Source organism: Protopterus annectens, chromosome 13.part0 (assembly GCF_019279795.1).
Source record: "Protopterus annectens isolate FY-2018-M chromosome 13.part0, PAN1.0, whole genome shotgun sequence".
NCBI classification, from domain to species: domain Eukaryota; kingdom Metazoa; phylum Chordata; order Ceratodontiformes; family Protopteridae; genus Protopterus; species Protopterus annectens.
Window position 1 is genome coordinate 800,873,184 of NC_056747.1, and position 20,205 is coordinate 800,893,388.

The 20,205-nt window shown below is 43.4% G+C and overlaps 1 protein-coding gene across 1 annotated transcript in view; it reads left to right on the forward strand.

The window, feature by feature from the left end:
• Positions 1-20,205, forward strand: part of CLTC (clathrin heavy chain) — a 2,794,584-nt gene that overhangs the window by 1,725,892 nt on the left and 1,048,487 nt on the right. The window contains exon 21 of the mRNA XM_044054892.1: positions 6,456-6,639. Within this exon, the coding sequence (XP_043910827.1) occupies positions 6,456-6,639 (184 nt within the window). The remainder of the gene's footprint in view (positions 1-6,455; positions 6,640-20,205) is intronic.

Sequence of the window (20,205 nt, forward strand, 5' to 3'; positions counted from 1 at the left end):
GCCTCTCCTCCTGAGGAATTTTCTTTTGGGGAAACCTTACATGCTATGAGAGCATTTTCAATGGCAGGGCCAGGATTTTTCAGATTCAAGGAAAAGGCTAAGGACCTTTTTACATTTACCACAGCATAGGCCTTTAGCCATTCCTCCAGTACTAACAGTTGTTGATGATGCATATAATGATGCCTGTACTGCCCCTGACTCTCTTCCCCCGGCCCCTGCCAAGCCGACAGATATTACAGGGTCCCGGACACACACTTTCACTTGTATAAGGCTCCTATTGCAGATCCTGAAACCATTTCACAGGGCCCCAAAGCTGTAGCAGCTGCCTCTGCCAAAAACCCCCTCCCTTCTGAAAGAGAATCTAGAGCATTAGAGAGATGGGGTAAAAAAGTTTATACTTCTGCTACTCTTTCGGCTAGGGCCTTAAACTGTCAATTCCACATGATTCAGTATCAGGAATTTTTGTTAGACCAGCTAAATAAAAACTGTCCTCTCCTGAACCTATAGACCGTAAGTCCCTTCAGGATTTGGTACATAACACTCAGCAGGTCAGTAATCATTCCTTAAAATGCGGCTATGATGCACTGGAGGCTTCCTGTAGATCAGCTATGACTGGAACAGTGATTAGAAGGCATGCATGGTTAAAAGAGCAATCCTTACCAGACCATGTAAAGTCAAAGCTCCTAGATGCTCCCATGGAGAAACAAAGTTTGTTTGGCTCCCCTGCACAACAAGTGCTAAAGAAGGTGGAAGAAAAAGCAAAATCTGTCCAAACAGTCAAGGATTTCTTACAGGTCCAGCCTCCGAGGTTTAGTAGAAATTGGCCTTCGAAGAATTGGTCCTTTCCGGACACCTCCAGAGCGCAGAGAGGCAGAAATAGGCGCCCAAGAGGCAGAGGTCAATCCAGAGGTGCCTACAGGGGACGTCAGTGGCAACCTAACAACCAGGGAAGTTCTGCCACAGATCCAGCTACGACCACTTCCACAGGACAGACACAATGACTTGACTCTGATACCGCCTACCAGGGAACAACTGGAAGCACCCTTAGGTGGAAAGCTAGCCTTATTTTCCATAAACTGGCATTACATTACAAGAGACAAATGGATTTTACAGACAATAGACAAAGGCTACAGGTTTCACTTCCACACTCTACCAAAAAAAGAGAGCAATGCCAAACCTACCACCAAACCAAAAAACAAACGCTCTAGGACAAATCAACCACCTACTAAGGATGAGAGCTATAGAAAAGGTACCTCCTATGGAACAAGGGCAAGGATTTTACTCAAGACTTTTCCTGGTACCAAGAAAAGAAAACCAATGGAGGCCTATTCTCGACCTGTCCGCTCTGAACACATATCTCATTGTTCCAAAATTCAAAATGCTGACCCTACAGCAACTTCTTTCCATGCTGGGCAAGGAGTCTTGGCTGGTGACTCTAGATCTCAAGGAGGCATACCTGCACGTCCCTATACGACCAGATTGCAGAAGATACCTCAGATTTCTTGCAGGATCAGAGCATTATCAATTCTCAGCATTGCCCTTTGGCTTATCTACTGCGCCCAGAGTATTCACGAAATGCCTGGCATCAGTAATTGCTCATTGCAGGCTTCAGGGAATTCAGATTTATCCATACCTGGACGACTGCCTAATACAAGCGGACAACAAGACCAAATTAACAAAAGTTTTGGAAAAGGTTATACAACTACTGCGAGCCCTGGGATACACAGTCAACATGAAAAAGTCAAGGCTGGTACCATCCCAAAGGATAACATTCTTGGGTGCAGAACTGGACACATCAAATCAGATGGCATTTCTCACAGCAGAAAAACAAAAGCAACTACCACTCTATTTCATGGCATTAACAACACAGAACCAGCTTACAGCAAGGAAAGTCCTGCAAGCCCTGGGTTACATGGCATCCTGCATAATATTGATTCCACATGCCAGGCTGCATATGAGGAAGTTGCAATGGTACCTAAGGAATATATGGTCTCAACACAAGCACAGTCTAGAAGCCCAGATTCCAATAATTCCATGCCTGAAACAAGAATTCCTGTGGTGGGCTCAGGCCTGTCAGTTGAACAGAGGACTGCCTTTCCACAAACCTCACCCAAGCCAGACTATCACCACGGACGCCTCAGACCTAGGCTGGGGGCACACATGGTGGACAAGTGTATACAAGGCCTATGGACACAAGACCAGCTGAACCTTCACATAAATCAAAAAGAGATTCTGGCAGTGAAACAGGCACTTCAGACATTCAGACCTTTTCTTCAACAGGGTCATTTGCTGATAAGGACGGACAACACCACAGTCATGTGGTATATCAACAAACAGGGAGGCACACACTCATATCCTCTATGCCGGATGGCAATGGACCTGTGGAATGTGGCCCTGAACCTCAACATTCAACTCCAGGCCAAATTTGTGCCAGGAAAAGAAAATATACTAGCAGACACCTTAAGCAGAACTACCACGGATGCCCACGAATGGATGCTGCATCCAGACATTTTCAAAACCATTACAAAGAAATGGGGACTACCAGAAATAGACCTGTTCGCATCCCCACACAACCACCAATTGAGGAAATTCTGCACAAGGACATACCACCCACTTGCTTGGAAGGTGGACTCCCTATCCTTCAGTTCGGAAAACCTGACAGCATATGCATTCCCACCTCTTCCTTTGATGCACAAAGTGCTACTGAAGATCAAAGAAGATCACCCAAGGATCATCCTGATAGCTCCAGACTGGCCGAGGCAGCATTGGTACCCGCTACTGAGGAGTATGTCTCGGACACACGCATGGCCTTTACCTATAGTTCCTTTACTGCTAACACAGAACAACTACAAGATCCTACATCCAAACTTGAAAACACTACAGCTAGCTGCTTGGAATATTACATAAAACAAAATAACCCAGATTTATCTGAGAGGGTTAAAGACATTATCCTGGAGGCTCGCAGACCCTCCACAAGGAAGGCTTATTCAGCCAAATGGAAAAGATACCTCATTTGGAGTGCAGCAAAAGGAGAAAATGTATCATTAGCAAACATAGCTAACATCCTGGAATACTTAGCAGAACTTTTCCACAATGGCCTGTCTTACTCCTCCATTAAGATTCATGCATCAGCAATTTCAGCAGAATACAACATGGATCCTCCAGTCTTCTCTCATCCTCTACTCAGGCAGTTTCTGAGAGGAATTAAAAATGTAAAGCCTCCAAGGAAACCACCTTTGCCTACATGGGACCTTAACTTTGTGCTGGAAAAGTTAACACTTCCCCCTTTCGAACCAGCAGCATCAGCAGAATTACAGTTCTTATCTTGGACAACTGCTTTCCTGCTTGCAATCACTTCAGCAAGAAGGGTTTCTGAATTACAGGCATTAATGGCAGTACAGCCCTTCCTTATCTTCCATCAGGATAGAGTGTCCTTGAGAACTAACCCTACTTTTATGCCAAAAGTGGTCTCCAGGGTATCATTGAACCAAGCAATCCACCTACCAACATTCTTCCCCAACCCACAGAACAGGGGGGAAAGATTACTACACACCTTGGATGTGCACAGGCAATTGCGCTACTATCTGGACAGAACCAAGACCAACAGAAAAACTGACCAGCTTCTGGTAGCATATGCAACAGGAATGGAAGGAAAAGCAATTTCAAAACAGACAATCTCAAAATGGATAGGAAATTGCATTAGATTTTGTTACTCTTTTCATGGAAAGACAACTCCAGAAAACATCAGACCTCACTCCACAAGGGCTACAGCCACTACTACAGCTTTCCAACGAGGAGTGGCTACCAAAGACATTTTAGAAGCTGCTACTTGGAGCTCCGTGCATACATTTGCCAAGCATTATAATCTACCTTTATACTCCATATCCCGAGCAGGTTTTGCAACTGCTGTTTTGCAAGGGATCTTAACTACACCATAATCATCTTAGTGCCTCCTCCCCCAGTTTGGCTATGGTATTCTACCCATATGTTAGGACTGCAGATGCATCCTTGAAGGACATAGTACAGTTTTGTATCTACCATAAATGTAGATGTCTGAGAGGTATGCATCTGCAGTCAGGATTACCCACCCTCCTTCCCCTCTGTGGTACTCCTAGGGTATTTGCCCGTCTTGTAGCTAGCTGGGGGAATCTATTATGGTGTATTTGTTTGTATATATGTATATACATGCTTATATTGTTTGCTCTCTACTGTTTGGAATCATTTGCATTTATCCAAATTTAGCCTTCCTAGAGGGCACCTGGCATCTGGGGCAAGAAACACTGAGGAAAATGGCGTCGGCCGATGCCTTTATACCCAATTCACAGCAGCTATGACGTCGGGTGAAGTGCGACATCAGCCGAGGCCAGACCCAGACTTTGGAATCTGGCCGACCGAAGGGCTGCCTGAGGCAGGACAACCCATATGTTAGGACTGCAGATGCATACCTCTCGGACATCTACATTTATGGTAGGTACAAAACTGTACTTTGTGTACACTTACCATAAATGTAGATGTTAGAGTGTATTCACTGTTGCAGTCCAGGTTACCCACCCGCCATCCCCCCTTTTCTTCTGATGGAACCTATCTTTTTTTCTCTGATTTATACAACCTATGTGGTGTATTTGCTTGTAGATGAAGGTAAAGTTTATATTGCTGCATGTAATTTTATATATAGATATAAATTTTGGCTACCCTTTTAGGGGGCACCTGACATCTGGGGAAGAAAAACTAAAGAAAATGGTGTCGGCTGCTTCTTTTATACCCCTGACGACCTGACGTCGGGGAATGGGTGACGACAGCTGATGCAGGACCCAAGACTTTGGAATTCAGGCCGACTGGGGGCAACCTGCCAGCAAGATTACCCAAATGTAATGACTGCAACAGTGAATACACTCAAACATCTACATTTATGGTAAGTGTACACAACTGTACTGTCTTGATGATTTGGCATACTGCATGGGGCAAATTGAAACCCAGAAAATGGTTACCCCTTTTCTGTTTGTGTATCTACTGTCTGGAATCTACAGCCTTCAAGGTGTTTGACAAATATATGCGCATGTCTGTTGAGGAAACAGCCTTCTTTCCATACCTGGGTGATAGCATTCTGTTAGTCTTTCTATGAGAACTTTGATCGCAGCAAATCCATCAGTCTGATATTGTCTTTGAGGATTGCTGTTAATTACAGTAAATTATTCCTGGTGCTTGTTGCCATATCACTCCTTAAAGTCTTTCCTAACACATGAAAAACGTTTGTAAATTCCGAATGTGATGATTGATGTCTATCAGCAGCAGGCCTGTACAAGACACTGCTTAAAGGTTCCTGACTTGCATGTATTCTTTCTGTCTCCTAGTTTTGTGTCCAGCAGCAAGTCACTCATTTGGACCAGTGGTAGCAGTGACATCTGTTGCCATTTTGATCTGGACCAGAGTAGTAAAGGCAGCTGCTGTTGTTGTCAAGGGAAATGATTTAGTAACTGTAGACGTACACACACACACTTATACAGGGTAGCTTTATTGGGCTTTGCGAAATGTGTATGAAGAATTATGGTGTAAACGAAGTATAATTTCTTGGTAAAGCTTGTTAAAGTAACTGTTGTGCTGTATGAAGTTTTTTTTTTGGTGGTGCGTTATACTTGTAATGTTAACTTGTAATGAGAGTAAAATTAGCTTTTCAGGGGATATTTACAAATGGTTGAGTGATAGAACTTGGATAGGTTTTTGCATCAAATTATCTGTCACCATAAAGTATTGTACTTGAGAGTCATGACTAGTCCAGTAACTTCACCACTTTGTTCTCATTCAGTAGGGACTAAAGCAGCTTTATCCATGTATGAGAACACTTTTTGTGTAGAAAACTTAGTGTAAGTGCCTTTGTTTATGCCAGAAATCGAATAGATCATATGGAGAGTGGGCAGGTGCGATGGGACTGAAGTAATTCCTTTGTTGCCAGTAAACTCTTGGCCCATCTCTCTTTGCATCTTGTTTATTACAAATGTATGCCTAACACTGCTGTGCATTACAAGTCTCTTCTTTTCTGGTTCAAGTGATGAAGCTTTATCTGTACCTTGCATTTTAAGTAGATTGAGAGGTTTTCACAATGCTGTCGCTCTAGGTGAATGACTTGTGATGAATGATTCGTGTATGAGGAGTATAGTCTAATAAACAAGTTTTAAAGGTTACTAAATTTACTTTTTCCTTTGGATGAACATGTAGATATATTCAATCCACCTAGAGCAAATAATTAGAAATATATTAAGATCAACTGCAGCTGCAAAAGCAAAATATGTTCACTTTGATATGAAGGTGTACGTATTACATGAACAATGTTGCCTGTTATGAAAAGAAGGAATTGGCTTGAACTCGTACTCAATTATGTCTGGCTTTACTTGTTGGTAATACTTGCAGTAGGTGTCATCATTCTTTACAGTCTGTTTTCTTGATTGCCTGTTTAACAGGAATTTGCAGAACCTCCTCATTCTGACTGCAATCAAGGCTGATCGCACACGTGTAATGGAATATATTAATCGCCTGGACAACTATGATGCTCCAGATATAGCAAATATCGCTATAAGCAATGAATTGTTTGAGGAGGCCTTTGCCATCTTTAGAAAGTTTGATGTAAACACCTCAGCAATACAAGTAAGTACGACTAAAACCATATTTTTGCAGGTTTGTATTTCATGGTGATCTGCTGTAGTTTTGTAGATGTGAGGGTCACTTGTGTGTGCAGCCTATGATGGATCTGCATCTTTTGTGGGAGTAGGTTCTTGGCCATTCACTCTCTCTGAGCTCAGGAGTAGGCTTCCTGTTCCCCATTATCCAGAATTTGAATAATACAGGTAATGGGAGAGGGAATGAATGGTCCAGCAAGAGGTTTATTGCTTCTTAACCTATGTCATAGTATTGTTTAATGAAATTAATTACTGTTTTATAAGTTCTTGGTTAAGTGTTATTACACTGAAAAACTCCCTGAAAACCAGTTGACATGGATAATGCCATACAATCATGAAAATCGGGTGCAATTTATCAACACTGATCATAAAAACTTATGTGCAAATAACCATATATGTAGTATAGAACTTCTTATACTGGACTCTAGTACCAGACCTTCCACCTTTGACATACATATTCAATTCGTAATAGTTGAGCTGTGATTTAAAATAGTGTTAGTCTATGTCCACCTTCAGCTGCGTCTTTCCAAGTTTTCCAGTCTGTGTATTTGTTCCATACATACCTGACACATGTTATGCACAAGTATAAATGGTTTTACTAAATTACTTGCAGTTCCCTCCTACCTTAAATATGTACTTTATCCCCTGGGCCATCTGGAACTACATCCCCAGGCTGTTAGAATTTACTTTAACATTTTTCTTTTCCACCTTTGTGTCCCTCACTGAAGTGCCAGCCAGTTCAGTGCCTAGCATACTGCCAAATGACATTACACTGAATTTGAATATCTAGTCCCCCCCTGCCTCTCCTGCATATACAGGTCTTTCATCTTTGTTGACACCTATTAAATTATTTATTTTATTTGTCTCTGATGACTGGGAAAAGTCTGATTGGGTAAAACACATTTTCAGTGGAAGCCCGGGGAGAAAAGCTCCACATTTAATTTGCACATGATGTAAATTTATAATTGTGGGGTAAAAATATCTACACATGAGCTTATTTACATGATTTTTAAATATTTTTAAATATTTCTTACATGAATGTAGCATTTTAACAAAAAACAGAGAAATTAACATAAATTGGTTAATTATTGAATAGAGAGAAAAAAACATACAGTAGCAATTAATGTATTTATACAGCTGCAGGAAAAATATCAAATTAGAGTGTTTGAGTTTAGCAATAATTTATAGACAGACCAGTAGAATGTATCTTAAAAGATATATGAAAGGAGAAGTTATAGAAATGAGCAGGAAGATAAATGGACATGGAAGAATTGTAGTTAGTGGTGGAGTATGTGTGAGGAGGAGGAAAAGTAAGAGTTTGGGAAATAAATGCAGTATGAGGAGGAGCGATAAGGTACAAAAAGATTGGGAACCAAAGTGGCTGTAAGCGTTGAATAAAAGTAATCTGAGTAAAGCTAGCCAGGTGAGCAGGGAAGAGCAGAGGCATCTGTGGCACAGGTGCTGTTTAAGCAAAGTTTTGAAACTGTAAGTTTTCTATCTGTTTTAACCATGTGGATGTTTCATTCTAGAAATGTTCTTCGTGTTTCTCTGTTGCAGTCATAACTGTAGGGTGTTCCTGCCGGCAGGCAGCCCGAGGTCGGACAGAATTCCAAAGTCTGGGTCCGGCGTCGGCTGTACCAGCAAGTACCCTGACATCAGAACGCAGAGGTATAAAGCTGACAGCCGACGCCATCTTTTCCAGTCTTTCTTGCGGTGCGGTGGAAAGCAGCTCGCAAGTCGTTGGTTGGCGCATTCAGGACAACGTGCTTTGATTGTCGTCTGTCCGAAGTTTTCTACTTCTCTTCTCAAGCTAAGTACCCCGTTGGGGAAACTTTTTTCTTGCTCCTCCGATGTCAGAAAAAGTTAATAATTGTATATCGTTTGGAAAACAAATACCTCATAAAGATTTCCACTCTTACGGTCTACCTTGCTTAGGCCCTGACCACGTTGTTTCTTGCTGCCGGTTCTGTGCCAGGTTTAATTCTTGCACTATCAAGCGTAGGTACGATTGGGCCTTGAATTATTTCGGTAGACGATTCAATTATAGGATGTCGTCGGATACTTTACCGACAACCGGAATTCAAAAGAAACGCAAGGACAAGGATAGGCCTCTGATGTCCAAACAAGATACTTTGCAGCCGGAGCCAGCTTCGGGTTCGGCGGTAGTCAGTGAGGCGCTTTTGCAGCCCCTGTTGTCCGCCACTTCGGAACCGATGGCCGACACGGACTCCCATGGGGAGCCTTCTAGGCCTAGTATTTTATCTGCTGCAGGACCTTCGGACGTCGCTCCTTCAGATGGGTCCGGAAACGCTGTGCAGGTACCGGCTTCTGAGGGGGTTTTCAGGCCTTCTCATATCACTATTTCTACAAAGACAAAGGCAAAGTCAAAAGACTCTTGTTAAACCAATGGTTTCTTCTCAAGCTTCCTCGGATACAGCTCCCAAGTCCCAGAAGCAATTACTACGGATGGCTGAAGATTTACTGACAATGATTAGGGGTTCTCACCCTCCTCCAGAAAAAAGGCCTAGACAGGATATGCCTTATGATTCATCTGATCAGGCTTCTGTGTCTTCTGTTTCTTCCTCTGACCAGGATTATTCTTTTCCTCCTTATGAGGATTCTGATGCAGAGGACTCTATTCCCTCTGCTTCTCCCCCTGAAGATTTCTCTTTTGGGGAAACCTTACATGAGATGAGGGAGCATTTTCATTGGGAAGGTCAGGATTATTCTGCTTAAAGAAGAGACTTAGGGAATTTCTCCTTCTCCCTCAACACAGACCTTTGGCTATTCCTCCTGTACTTGATATTGTGGATGATGCTTTTTCTGAAGCTAACCTGAATCCTGATTCCTTGCCGCCTGCTCCTTCTAAGCCTGATAGATTTTACGGAGTCCCTGACTCCCATCAATTCTTACTTAAGAACCCTTCTGCTGATCCTGAAACCATTTCTCAGGGTTCTAGGGCTTCTAGGGCCGCTTCATCTAAAAATCCTATTCCCTCTGAAAAGGATTCTCGTGCCCTGGACAGGTGGGGCAAAAAGGTTTACACTTCTGCTACTCTCTCTATTAGAGCTTTAAATTGCCAGTTTCACATGTTCAAGTATCAGCAATTTCTTTTGTCTGTTTTAAAGCAAAGGCTCTCTACCTTTCCTGCATGTGCAGAGGACAAGGAATTACAGGATGTATTGCATGCAACTGAACAAGTTAGCAAACATAGTTTACATTGTGGTTTTGATTCCTTGGAAGCTTCTTGCAGGGCCGCAGCCTCTGGTACTGTTATCAGGAGACATGCTTGGCTTCGTGAGCAGAATTTACCTGAGCAGGTTAAAGCTAAACTATTAGATGCCCCTGTTCAGCATGATGTTTTATTTGGATCCAAGGCTGAGGAGGTTATTAAAAAGATGGAAGAAAAAGCAAAATCTATGCAGACTGTTAAAGATTTTTTATAAGTTCAGCCTCCTAGATTTTCTAGAAATTGGCCCTCCAAAAATTGGTCCTTTCCCACGTCTGACAGGCCTCAAAGGGGAAGATATAGACGCTCCAGAGGTCGGGCGCAGGCTCAGTCCTCTTACAGGTTAAGACAATGGACTGCTTCTTCACCTAGAAGGGGAGAAGACAGACCTCATTCACAAAAGAAGCAGACCCAATGACTCTCTCCGTTGGGCTACAGGTCCTCCTTGCCTGGAAGCCCCTCTTGGAGGAAAACTTTCTCTTTTCTACCAAAATTGGACTCATATTACCCAGGACAAATGGGTTTTAGACGTGATTTTAAGAGGCTACAAATTCCACTTTCATACTCTGCCAAGGTCTTCGGGTTGGCTGGATCTGCCAAAACATCAATCGTCAGAGGCCTTAAATCAAGTGGACGCTTTATTGGCCATGAGAGCCATAGAACCTGTTCCACTTCCAGAGATGGGAAAAGGTTTTTACTCAAGACTATTTCTGGTCCCAAGGAAACAAAACTCATGGAGACCTATTCTGGACCTCCCAGTATTAAATACCTTTCTGGAGATTTCAAAATTCAAGATGCTTACTCTGCAACAACTTCTTCCCATGCTCTCCCAGGATGCTTGGATGGTGACATTGGACTTGAAGGAAGCCTATTTACACATTCCCATCAGACAGTCTGGCAGAAATTACCTCAGATTCAAGGCAGGTTCGAGACACTTTCAATTCTCTGTACTGCCCTTTGGCTTATCTACTGCGCCCAGAGTCTTTACCAAGTGTCTGGCTCCAGTAGTAGCTTATTGCAGACTCAAGGATTCAAATTTACCCCTATCTGGATGACTGCCTTATCCAGGCGGACAGCAAGGATCTTTTACTTCAACATCTGCAGTTTGTTCAGCGTCTTCTCCTACTTCTGGTATTTTCAGTGAACACAAAAAAGTCACATTTGATCCCTCTCAACAAATGATCTTTTTGGGAGCTCTTCTAAACACAAGCTTACAAAGGGCCTTCCTTACTCCAGAAAAGCAAGTACAGCTGGCATCAATTTTCAAGACCTTGGCTACTTTAACTCAGCTCACTGCAAGGAAATTCCTGCAGACATTGGGCTACATGGCTTCTTGCATCCTGTTGATCCCAAATGCAAGGCTTCATATGAGAAAACTTCAATGGTACCTAAAGAGTGTATGGTCTCAGCATTACCACAGCCTGGAAACAATGATACCTCTGATTCCCTGCCTCCAAAGAGAGTTCCTCTGGTGGTCCAGGGCTTGTGCTTTAAATGAAGGGAATCCCTTTCGTCTACCTCATCCTGTTCAGATCATAACCACAGACGCCTCTGATTATGCTTGGGGAGCTCATTACTTAAACAATTGCCAGCAGGGCTATTGGACAAAGAAGCATCTTCCCTGGCACATCAACTTGAAGGAAATGTTGGCAGTCCAAAATGCTCTTCTAGCCTTCCAGAATCTTTTGCAACCAGGCCATCTTCTGATTCGCACAGACAATACCAAGAGTTCGTCGGTTGAGGAAGCACAGGCTGAACAGGCCGAGACGTCGTGGTCTGGGCCTAAGCAAGGGAGGCAGTAAGAGTGGAAATCCTTATGAGGTATTTGTTTCCCACAAGTTAAACAATTATTTACTTTATCTGACATCGGCTGAGGCAAGAAAGAGTCTAGCGGGTACTTAGCTTTTAAGTCTTGGTAGCTGATTCACAGGATCTGACCGACCGGCACTTGCGAACTGCTTCTGCTTGGTACCATGCAAGAAAGACTGCGGAAAATGGCGTCGGCTGATGCTTTTATACCCCAGACGCTCTGACGTCGGGGAAAGTGCGACATCAGCCGAGGCCAGACCCAGACTTTGGAATCCGGCTGACCGAAGGGCTGCCTGAGGCAGGACAACCCATATGTAATGACTGCAGATGCATACCTATCGGACATCTACATTTATGGTAGGTACAAAACTGTACTTTCCTGCTTGGGATCTTAATTATGTTTTGGAAAAACTTACTTTACCTCCCTTTGAGCCTGCTGCTGCTTCGGATATCAAGTTCTTATCCTGGAAGACAGCTATTTTATTAGCTTTGACTTCTGCCAGAAGGGTGTCAGAGTTGCAGGCTCTCATGGCTGTGGAACCATACCTTATTTTCCACCAAGACAGAGTTGCCTTGAGGACCAATCCTACATTTATGCCTAAGATGATTTCTAAAGTGGCTTTAAATCAGACTATTCACCTTCCTACTTTCTTTCCAAATCCTCAAAACAAAGGGGAAAGGATTTCACATTCATTGGACGTACACAGACAACTACGGTTTTACCTGGATAGAACTAAAGATTTCAGAAAATCTGATCAGTTGCTTATCTCTTATGTCTCCAGTTCTCTAGGCAAGGCTATTTCTAAACAAACTATTTCCAAATGGATTGCTCATGGGATAAGGTTTTGTTACTCTCACTTTGGGAAGCAGATTCCAGGTACTGTTAGAAGTCATTCTACTAGAGCAGCTGCCACTTCAGCAGCTTTTCTCAGAGGAGTTCCTACCAAGGACATTTTGGAAGCTGCCACTTGGAGTTCAGTGCATACTTTTTCTAAGCACTATAATCACCCTTTGTATTCTAAGTCTAGGGCAGATTTTGCATCTGCTGTCTTGCAGGGTCTTCTGGCTGCCCCTTCTTCTGCATAACCTCCTCCCTCATCACAGCTTTGGGATTCCACCCTACAGTTATGACTGCAACAGTGAAACACGAAGAACATAGTACAGTTGTGTACACCTACCATAAATGTAGATGTTCGAGTGTCTTCACTGTTGCAGTCGGTGTTTCCCTCCCACCTATCCCCTCTTATTTTTTGCTTGTTCTATCTTCCTCTTCTTTTGTGGTGTATTTGTGATGTTCTTCATTCCACATTGCTGCAGTCCTAACTATTGGGGTAGTCCGCTGTCCAGTCGGCCCGAATACCAAAGTATATGGCTGGCGTCGGTCACGGCGCATTAGACTGGCGTCAGTACGTCAGGGTACTAATGCGCATGACCGACGTCATATCCTCAGTCTTTTTTGCCGCATGGTCCGATGCAGAAGCAATTTTGCGAGTGCAGGTTGGCGTTCTGAAAGTTTCTGAAGCCAGAGTTTCAGACCGAATCAAAGTTGGCTAAGTACCCGTTGGGAATATTTTGGTTTTTTCTTGCCTCAGTATTTAACTGGATGTCAGAAAAAGTGAATAACTGTATTTCTTGTGGGAAACAGATACCTCATAGGGATTACCATACTTTGTGTATACCTTGTTTAGGGCCTGAGCACGACGTTGTTGGATGCCGCTCTTGTGCTAGATTTAACAAACGCACTTTTAAGAGAAGGTTAGACTGTGCCAGGTTAGTGTTTGGGAAGCGTTGTAATTATAAAATGCCGTCGGATGCTCCGGCGCCGCTTCGCTAAAAAGCGCAAGGACAAAACAGCAAAGCCTAGAGTGGAGGAACCGACAGTCCCAGGACGCCGGTTCTTTAGAGGGCTCAGTGGTGCCGGAGGTTTTGCCAGGTGTTTCTTTGGAGTCTCAGGAGAGACTTTACTGTTACAGGATGTATCCTCTCAGGAAGTAGGCCAGGCTGAGGGGCTTCTCAGGTGGCTGTTCTTCCCTCTCTTCCTAAGGTGGTCAGAGCCTCCCTTCTGTTTCCAAGGCTTCTTTGAGGGGCAGGCCGAGTTTTGCTTCAGTGGGGTTTCTCCTAGTACTTCAGGGTCTTTGCCTAAGAAACATATGCTTAAAATGGCAGAGGATTTGATTACTATGATAAGGGGTTCTATGCCCCTCCTGATAAGAGGCCTAGGGTGGAATCTGAGTTTGAGAGTTTTGAGCGATGCTCGAGGCTTCTGAGTCTTCGGCTGAAGACTTGCAGGAGTACCCTCCTTATTCTGATTCTGATGTGGATGATTCTACTCCTTCAGCTTCCCTCCTGAGGATTTTTCATTTTCAGAGACTCTGCATTCCATGAGGGAGCATTTTAAATGGGAAGGTCAAGATTTCTCTGATTCCAGGAAAAGGCTAAGGGAATTCTTGTTTTTACCCCAGCACAGGCCTTTAGCTATACCTCCTGTTTTGAATGTGGTGGAAGATGTTTTGCAGAGGCTTCCCTGAATCCGGATTCTTTGCCTCCTGCCCCAGTTAAACCGGATAGGTATTATAGGGTGCCTGAAGCTCATGGGTATCTTTTTAAGAGTCCTAGGGCAGACCCGGAAACTGTCTCTCAGGGGCCTAAAGGTGTGAAGGCCTCAGTTGTTAAAAATCCTGTCCCTCCTGATAGAGGCAAGGGCTTTGGATAGATGGGGAAAGAAAGTGTATACTTCTTCCACTTTAGCCATGAGGGCGTTGAATTGTCAGTTTCACATGTTAAAATATCAGAATTATCTTCTTTCACAGTTGAAATATAAGGTGGATGCTCTGGCGGAAGGTATTGACTGTAAAGAGTTGCAGGATTTAGTTCATGTGTCTGAGCAAGTGGGTAAACATTCCTTGCAATGTGGTTTTGATGCTGTGCAGGCCTCCTCCAGGGTGGCTGCCACTGGTTCTGTTCTTCGTAGGCACGCCTGGTTGAGAGATCAGAACTTAGCTGAGCATGTTAAGACAAGGATTTTGGATGCTCCTTTACAGTCTGATGTGTTGTTTGGTTCGCCTGTGGAAGCAGTTTTAAAGAAGATGGAGGACAAGGCTAAGTCTATGCAAACTGTTAAGGATTTTTTGCAGGTGCAGCCTCCGCAGTTTAGTAGACATTGACCTGCTAAGGGATGGACTTATCCTGCTTATGATTCACAGTCTAGGGGTAGGTCTAGACGCGGTAGGGGCAGAGCTCAAGGTGCTTTTAGGCCTAGGACAGGGAGTTCACCTGCTCAGACTTCTGGTGAGGGCAGGGGTCAGTCCTTTCGTAAGCAGACCCAATGACCTGCCTTTTCAGCTGCCAGTACCTTCTCGCCTGGCGGCACCTCTAGGAGGAAGACTGTCTCTTTTCAAAGAAAATTGGGATTTAATTACCCAAGACAAATGGGTTCTGGATATCATTCACCACGGTTACAGGTTTTATTTCCATACCTTGCCTCCTTTCAAAGGCATGCCAGACATTCCTCCTCTACAAAGACAAGAGGCTCACAAGCAACTTTCTCAGTTACTCCAAATAGGGGCCATTCAGCGGTTCCTGTGCCAGAAAGGGGCCTAGGATTTTATTCTCGCCTGTTCCTAGTACCAAGAAGGGGAACACGTGGAGACCAATTTTGGATTTATCTATCCTCAACACTTATCTGGACATTCCCAAGTTCAAAATGTTGACGTTACAACAGCTTTTACCTCTGCTGGGCAAGGATCACTGGATGGTAACTTTAGATCTCAAGGAAGCTTACCTTCATGTGCCTATAAGACTAAGTTGCAGAAAGTATCTGCGTTTTCGAGCTGGAAATTCTCATTATCAGTTCTCTGCATTGCCCTTTGAAAGCTTATCTACTGCCCAGAGTATTCACAAAGGTACTGGCGTCAGTGATAGCTTACTTCAGGCTAAAAGGAATTCAAATCTATCCTTACTTGGACGATTGCCTGATTCTGGCTCAAGAAAAGGAAGACCTTCTACAGCATTTGGAATATGTCATAGCAGTGCTAAGATGCCTAGGGTATTCTGTGAGCGAAATAAAGTCCAGTCTAGTACCCTCTCAAGACATGTGCTTTCTGGGTGTGAGACTGAATACAGCAGCCCAGATGGCCTTTTTAACCCCGGACAAACAAAAGAATCTTTCCAGTTACTTCCATGAACTATCTCTTCAGTCCGGGCTGACTGCTAGGACAGTCCTTCAAGCCTTAGCGTTCATGGCATCTTGTATTGTGGTGCTTCCCCCTCTCAAAGTGCATATGAGGAAGCTACAATGGTATCTCAAAATGTATGGACACAGCACTGCCAGGATTTGGACACTGTCATTCAAATAATACCTTGCATTCAAAAGGAATTTTGTGGTGGGCTCAGGAATGTCACCTAAACAAGGGACTCTCTGTGACCCGGCCAGAGGCGAGTCAATTCTAACGACAGATGCCTCAGACATTGCTTGGGAGCTCATCTAAATGGAAAGTGGATACAAGACAAGTGGCCTGCCAGACTACAGCATCTACATATCAACATGAAGGAGATGTTAGCAGTCCAGTTTGCATTAATGGCTTTCAAGGAGTTACTTCTTCCAGGGCAGGTGTTGATTCTAACAGACAACACAACTGTCATGTGGTACATCAACAAACAAGGGGAACACATTCTTACCCATTGTGCAGGCAAGCAATGATTTTATGGGAGACTGCGCTAAGCTTGCAACTAACTCTTCAGGCAAGGTTTCTGCCGGGAGCACAGAACTCCTTAGCAGATGTGTTAAGCAGACAAATCATGGATCCCCACGAGTGGAAACTGGATCTTCATGTATTTCAAAAGTTGACAGTGTCCTGGGGAACTCCAGACATGGATCTGTTCGCTTCTCCACCAAACCACCAGCTGCCAAAGTTTTGCACAAAGAGGTTTCATCACACAGCTTGGAAAGTGGATGCTCTTTCTTTCAGTTGGAAAAATCTTCATGTGTATGCGTTTCCACCTCTGCCTCTTCTTCCAAAGGTGCTTCTAAAGGTCAGACAAGACAAGCCAAGGATGATTTTAATAGCTCCAGATTGGCCTCGGCAGCACTGGTACCCCTTACTGAGGAGTCTGGTAAAGAAGCCTCCATGGCCTTTACCCTTGATTCCACATCTGTTGTCTCAGAAGGACGGTCGTCTGCTCAATGTCAAGCTTCACTCTCTTCATCTAACAGCCTGGCATATTCTGTTTTGAAAGACAGCAGGTCTCAACTTCCTCAACAAGTTTTAAATGTGATTATGGAAGCCAGAAGACCTAGTACAAGGAAAGTGTATGCAGAAAAATGGAAGAGATTTTTATTTTGGACTGCAGCCAAGAATTTGGAGATTTGAGCCTAAGTTGAGTGTGGCTCTTCAATATCTTACTGAGTTATTGGACAAAGGTTTGTCTTTCTCTTCCATTAAGATTCATGCTGCAGCAATTTCAGCTCACTATGATTGTGACCCCCATTGTTTTCACATCCTTTGTTCAAGCAATTTCTTAGAGGGGCAAAGAATATCAGACCCCCACGTAGAGCTCCTACTCCTGCTTGGGATCTCAATTTTGTGTTGGAGAAACTTACTCTACAACCTTTTGAGCCTGCAGCTACTGCTGAACTGAAATACTTGTCATGGAAGACTGCTTTTGTTGGCCATTACTTCTGCAAGAAGGGTTTCTGAGTTACAGGCCCTTATGGCGGTTGAGCCTTTTTTGATTTTTCATAAGGATAGGGTATCATTACGTACTAATCCTTCCTTTATGCCTAAAGTGGTTTCTAGTGTGGCTTCAAACCAAACTATTCATTTGCCTCGTTTATGCAGATCCCCAAAATAAAGGGGAAAAGATTTTGCACACTTTAGATGTACACAGGCAATTGCGTTATTATTTGAGCAGGACTAAGGATTTTAGGCAGTCTCAGCAGTTGTTTGTTTCTTTTGCTTTGAGTTCTCAGGGCAAGCCTGTGTCAAAACAAACTATTTCTAGGTGGATTGGGTTTTGCATTGCATTTTGTTATTCCCATCATGGCAAGGAGATTCCAGCTGGGATTAGGCCTCATTCCACTAGGGCTACTGCCACTTCAACAGCTTTTTAAAGGGGGGTGGCAACTAAGGAAATTTTGGAGGCAGCTACTTGGAGTTCAGTGCATACTTTCTCTAAGCATTACCACCTTCCTCTCTACTCTAAGTCTAGGGCTGGTTTTGCCACAGCTATTTTGCAAGGCATGTTATCAGCTCCTGCTTCCTTATGATTTGCCAGCCTCCCTTACCTCTGCTTTGGGATTCTACCCAATAGTTAGGACTGCAGCAATGTGGAATGAAGAACATAGTACAGTTTTGTACCTCCCATAAATGTAGATGTTCGAGGATCCACATTGCTGCAGTCCAATTTACCCTCCTCCTTCCCTCTGTGTTTAGGGGTGGTTGTGTAGGTGAGGTTATATTCTGCTAATTTTGTATATTTTGTATATATATATATTTTGGTGCAGATATGTTGGGAGTTTTTGGTTTTTGGCCTTATCTTTTCAGGGTCTTCTGACATCTGGGGCAAGAAAAGACTGAGGATATGGCGTCGGTCATGCGCATTAGTACCCTGGCGTACTGGCGTCAGTCTAATCGCCTGACCGGCGTCAGCCATATACTTTGGTATTCGGGCCGACTGGACAGCGGACTACCCCAATAGTTAGGACTGCAGCAATGTGGATCCTCGAACATCTACATTTATGGTAGGTACAAAACTGTACTTTTCCTTTTTGGACACCTTTTGGTTACTTTGGGGGACTTCTGACATATGGGGCAAGAAAGGCTGGAGAAGATGGCGTCGGCTGTCAGCTTTATACCTCTGCATTCTGACGTCAGGGTACTTGCTGGTACAGCCGACGCCGGACCCAGACTTTGGAATTCTGGCCGACCTCGGGCTGCCTGCCGGCAGGAAACACCCTACAGTTATGACTGCAACAGTGAAGACACTCAAACATCTACATTTATGGTAGGTGTACACAAGTGTACTTTTTGGCGTATAATGACAGTAGTGTGTCCCTCCAGCAGTGTTGAATGTCTTAGCGCTGATGCATAGTAAAGGTTTATTGCTGGGGCAAAGCTCTCTTGTGGGTGGATAGTACAGTAGAGTATTTTGTAATACTTGTTTTTTGTCTGGAGAGTACAATAAGTTGTGGGTAATGATTACTTGTATGTCAACTGGTTTGGGGGTTCAAGGCAATTGAATTGTTTTTATGCAAGGCAATGTTTTTTGTAAGGTTAGCTTGTTGCAAATTTAACTGTTTTGTAATAGCAGGAGGCTAGTTTAGTTTTATATGTAGTGTTGATATTTGTAAAAATGGGGAAGCATGCAATAAAGAAGAAACGATGTATGTTGCTGCTAAGGTTAATCCTTGCTTGTTATGTCCGGTAATGTTTGGCCTTATAGATGGAGGTGAGTTTTCTTGATGGAATGAAGTATGTGGTGATCAAATTTGAGGTTGTCATCTATTATGACTCAGAGTAGTTTAGTTTGGCTTAATGGTTTCCATTTTTGTGTTAACTACCTGAGTTAATAAGAAATGTTTTTTTCTGGTTAAGGTGTTTTTTGGGGTAAATAGCAAAAGTTTATTTCTTGGCATTAAGCAGCAAGTTAGAATTTTTTAGCCATATTTCAAAGCAAAGCGGCTAAGGTTGAAATGTTAGCATATTGTATGACAGTGGTAAGTGTTGTAGCAGTTTGAAGTTTATTTATGAAAATATTAAGTAGAAGAGGGGGCAAGTATTGACCCTTGGGGAACACCAACAGAGATTGGTTGAAATGATGAAAGGTTTTGCTTGCCATTTAGTTGCCTGCTAATGATTGCATAAATAACTGTGAAACCAGGATAGGAAGAGGTAAGTGAAACCTAGTATTGCAAATTCAGAGAGAAGTTTTTAATGGGGCACTGTGCCATATGCTTTGGCAAGGTCATATTGTGTTAGTACAGAGCTTTTGAAACTGCAGTAGTTAAGTAACTTAATAAACATAACCCCATTTTTATCTTTTTCTTATACAGTTAAATTGAGAAAAAAAAGTCTTCTGCAGCTCCAGGTGCCCCAACCGCACCTTTCCTCTGAATTGAGGTATACACACAATTTGCGCAGGTTGGATGCTTACCATCTTGAAATGCCATTAGCTGTAACACCTGTCTATCTCCTGCCCTTGCTTCCTTCTACCATATTAAGTGCAGTCATTCAGATGTTCTTAGTGTTTCACTGTTGCAGTCATTACATTTGGGTAATCTGCTGGCACGTTGCCCTCAGTCGGCCTGAATTCCAAAGTCTTGGGTCCTGTGTCTGTTGCCGTCTTCTCTTCCATGACGTCAGGGGTATAAAACATGCAACCGACGCCATTTTCTTCAGTCTTTCTTACCGCGCGGTACCCGAAGCAGAAGCATTTTGCAAGTGCCGGTCGGCCGACTACTGAATTATTCAAGTTTGAGTTTCAGAACCAAAGTCTTCA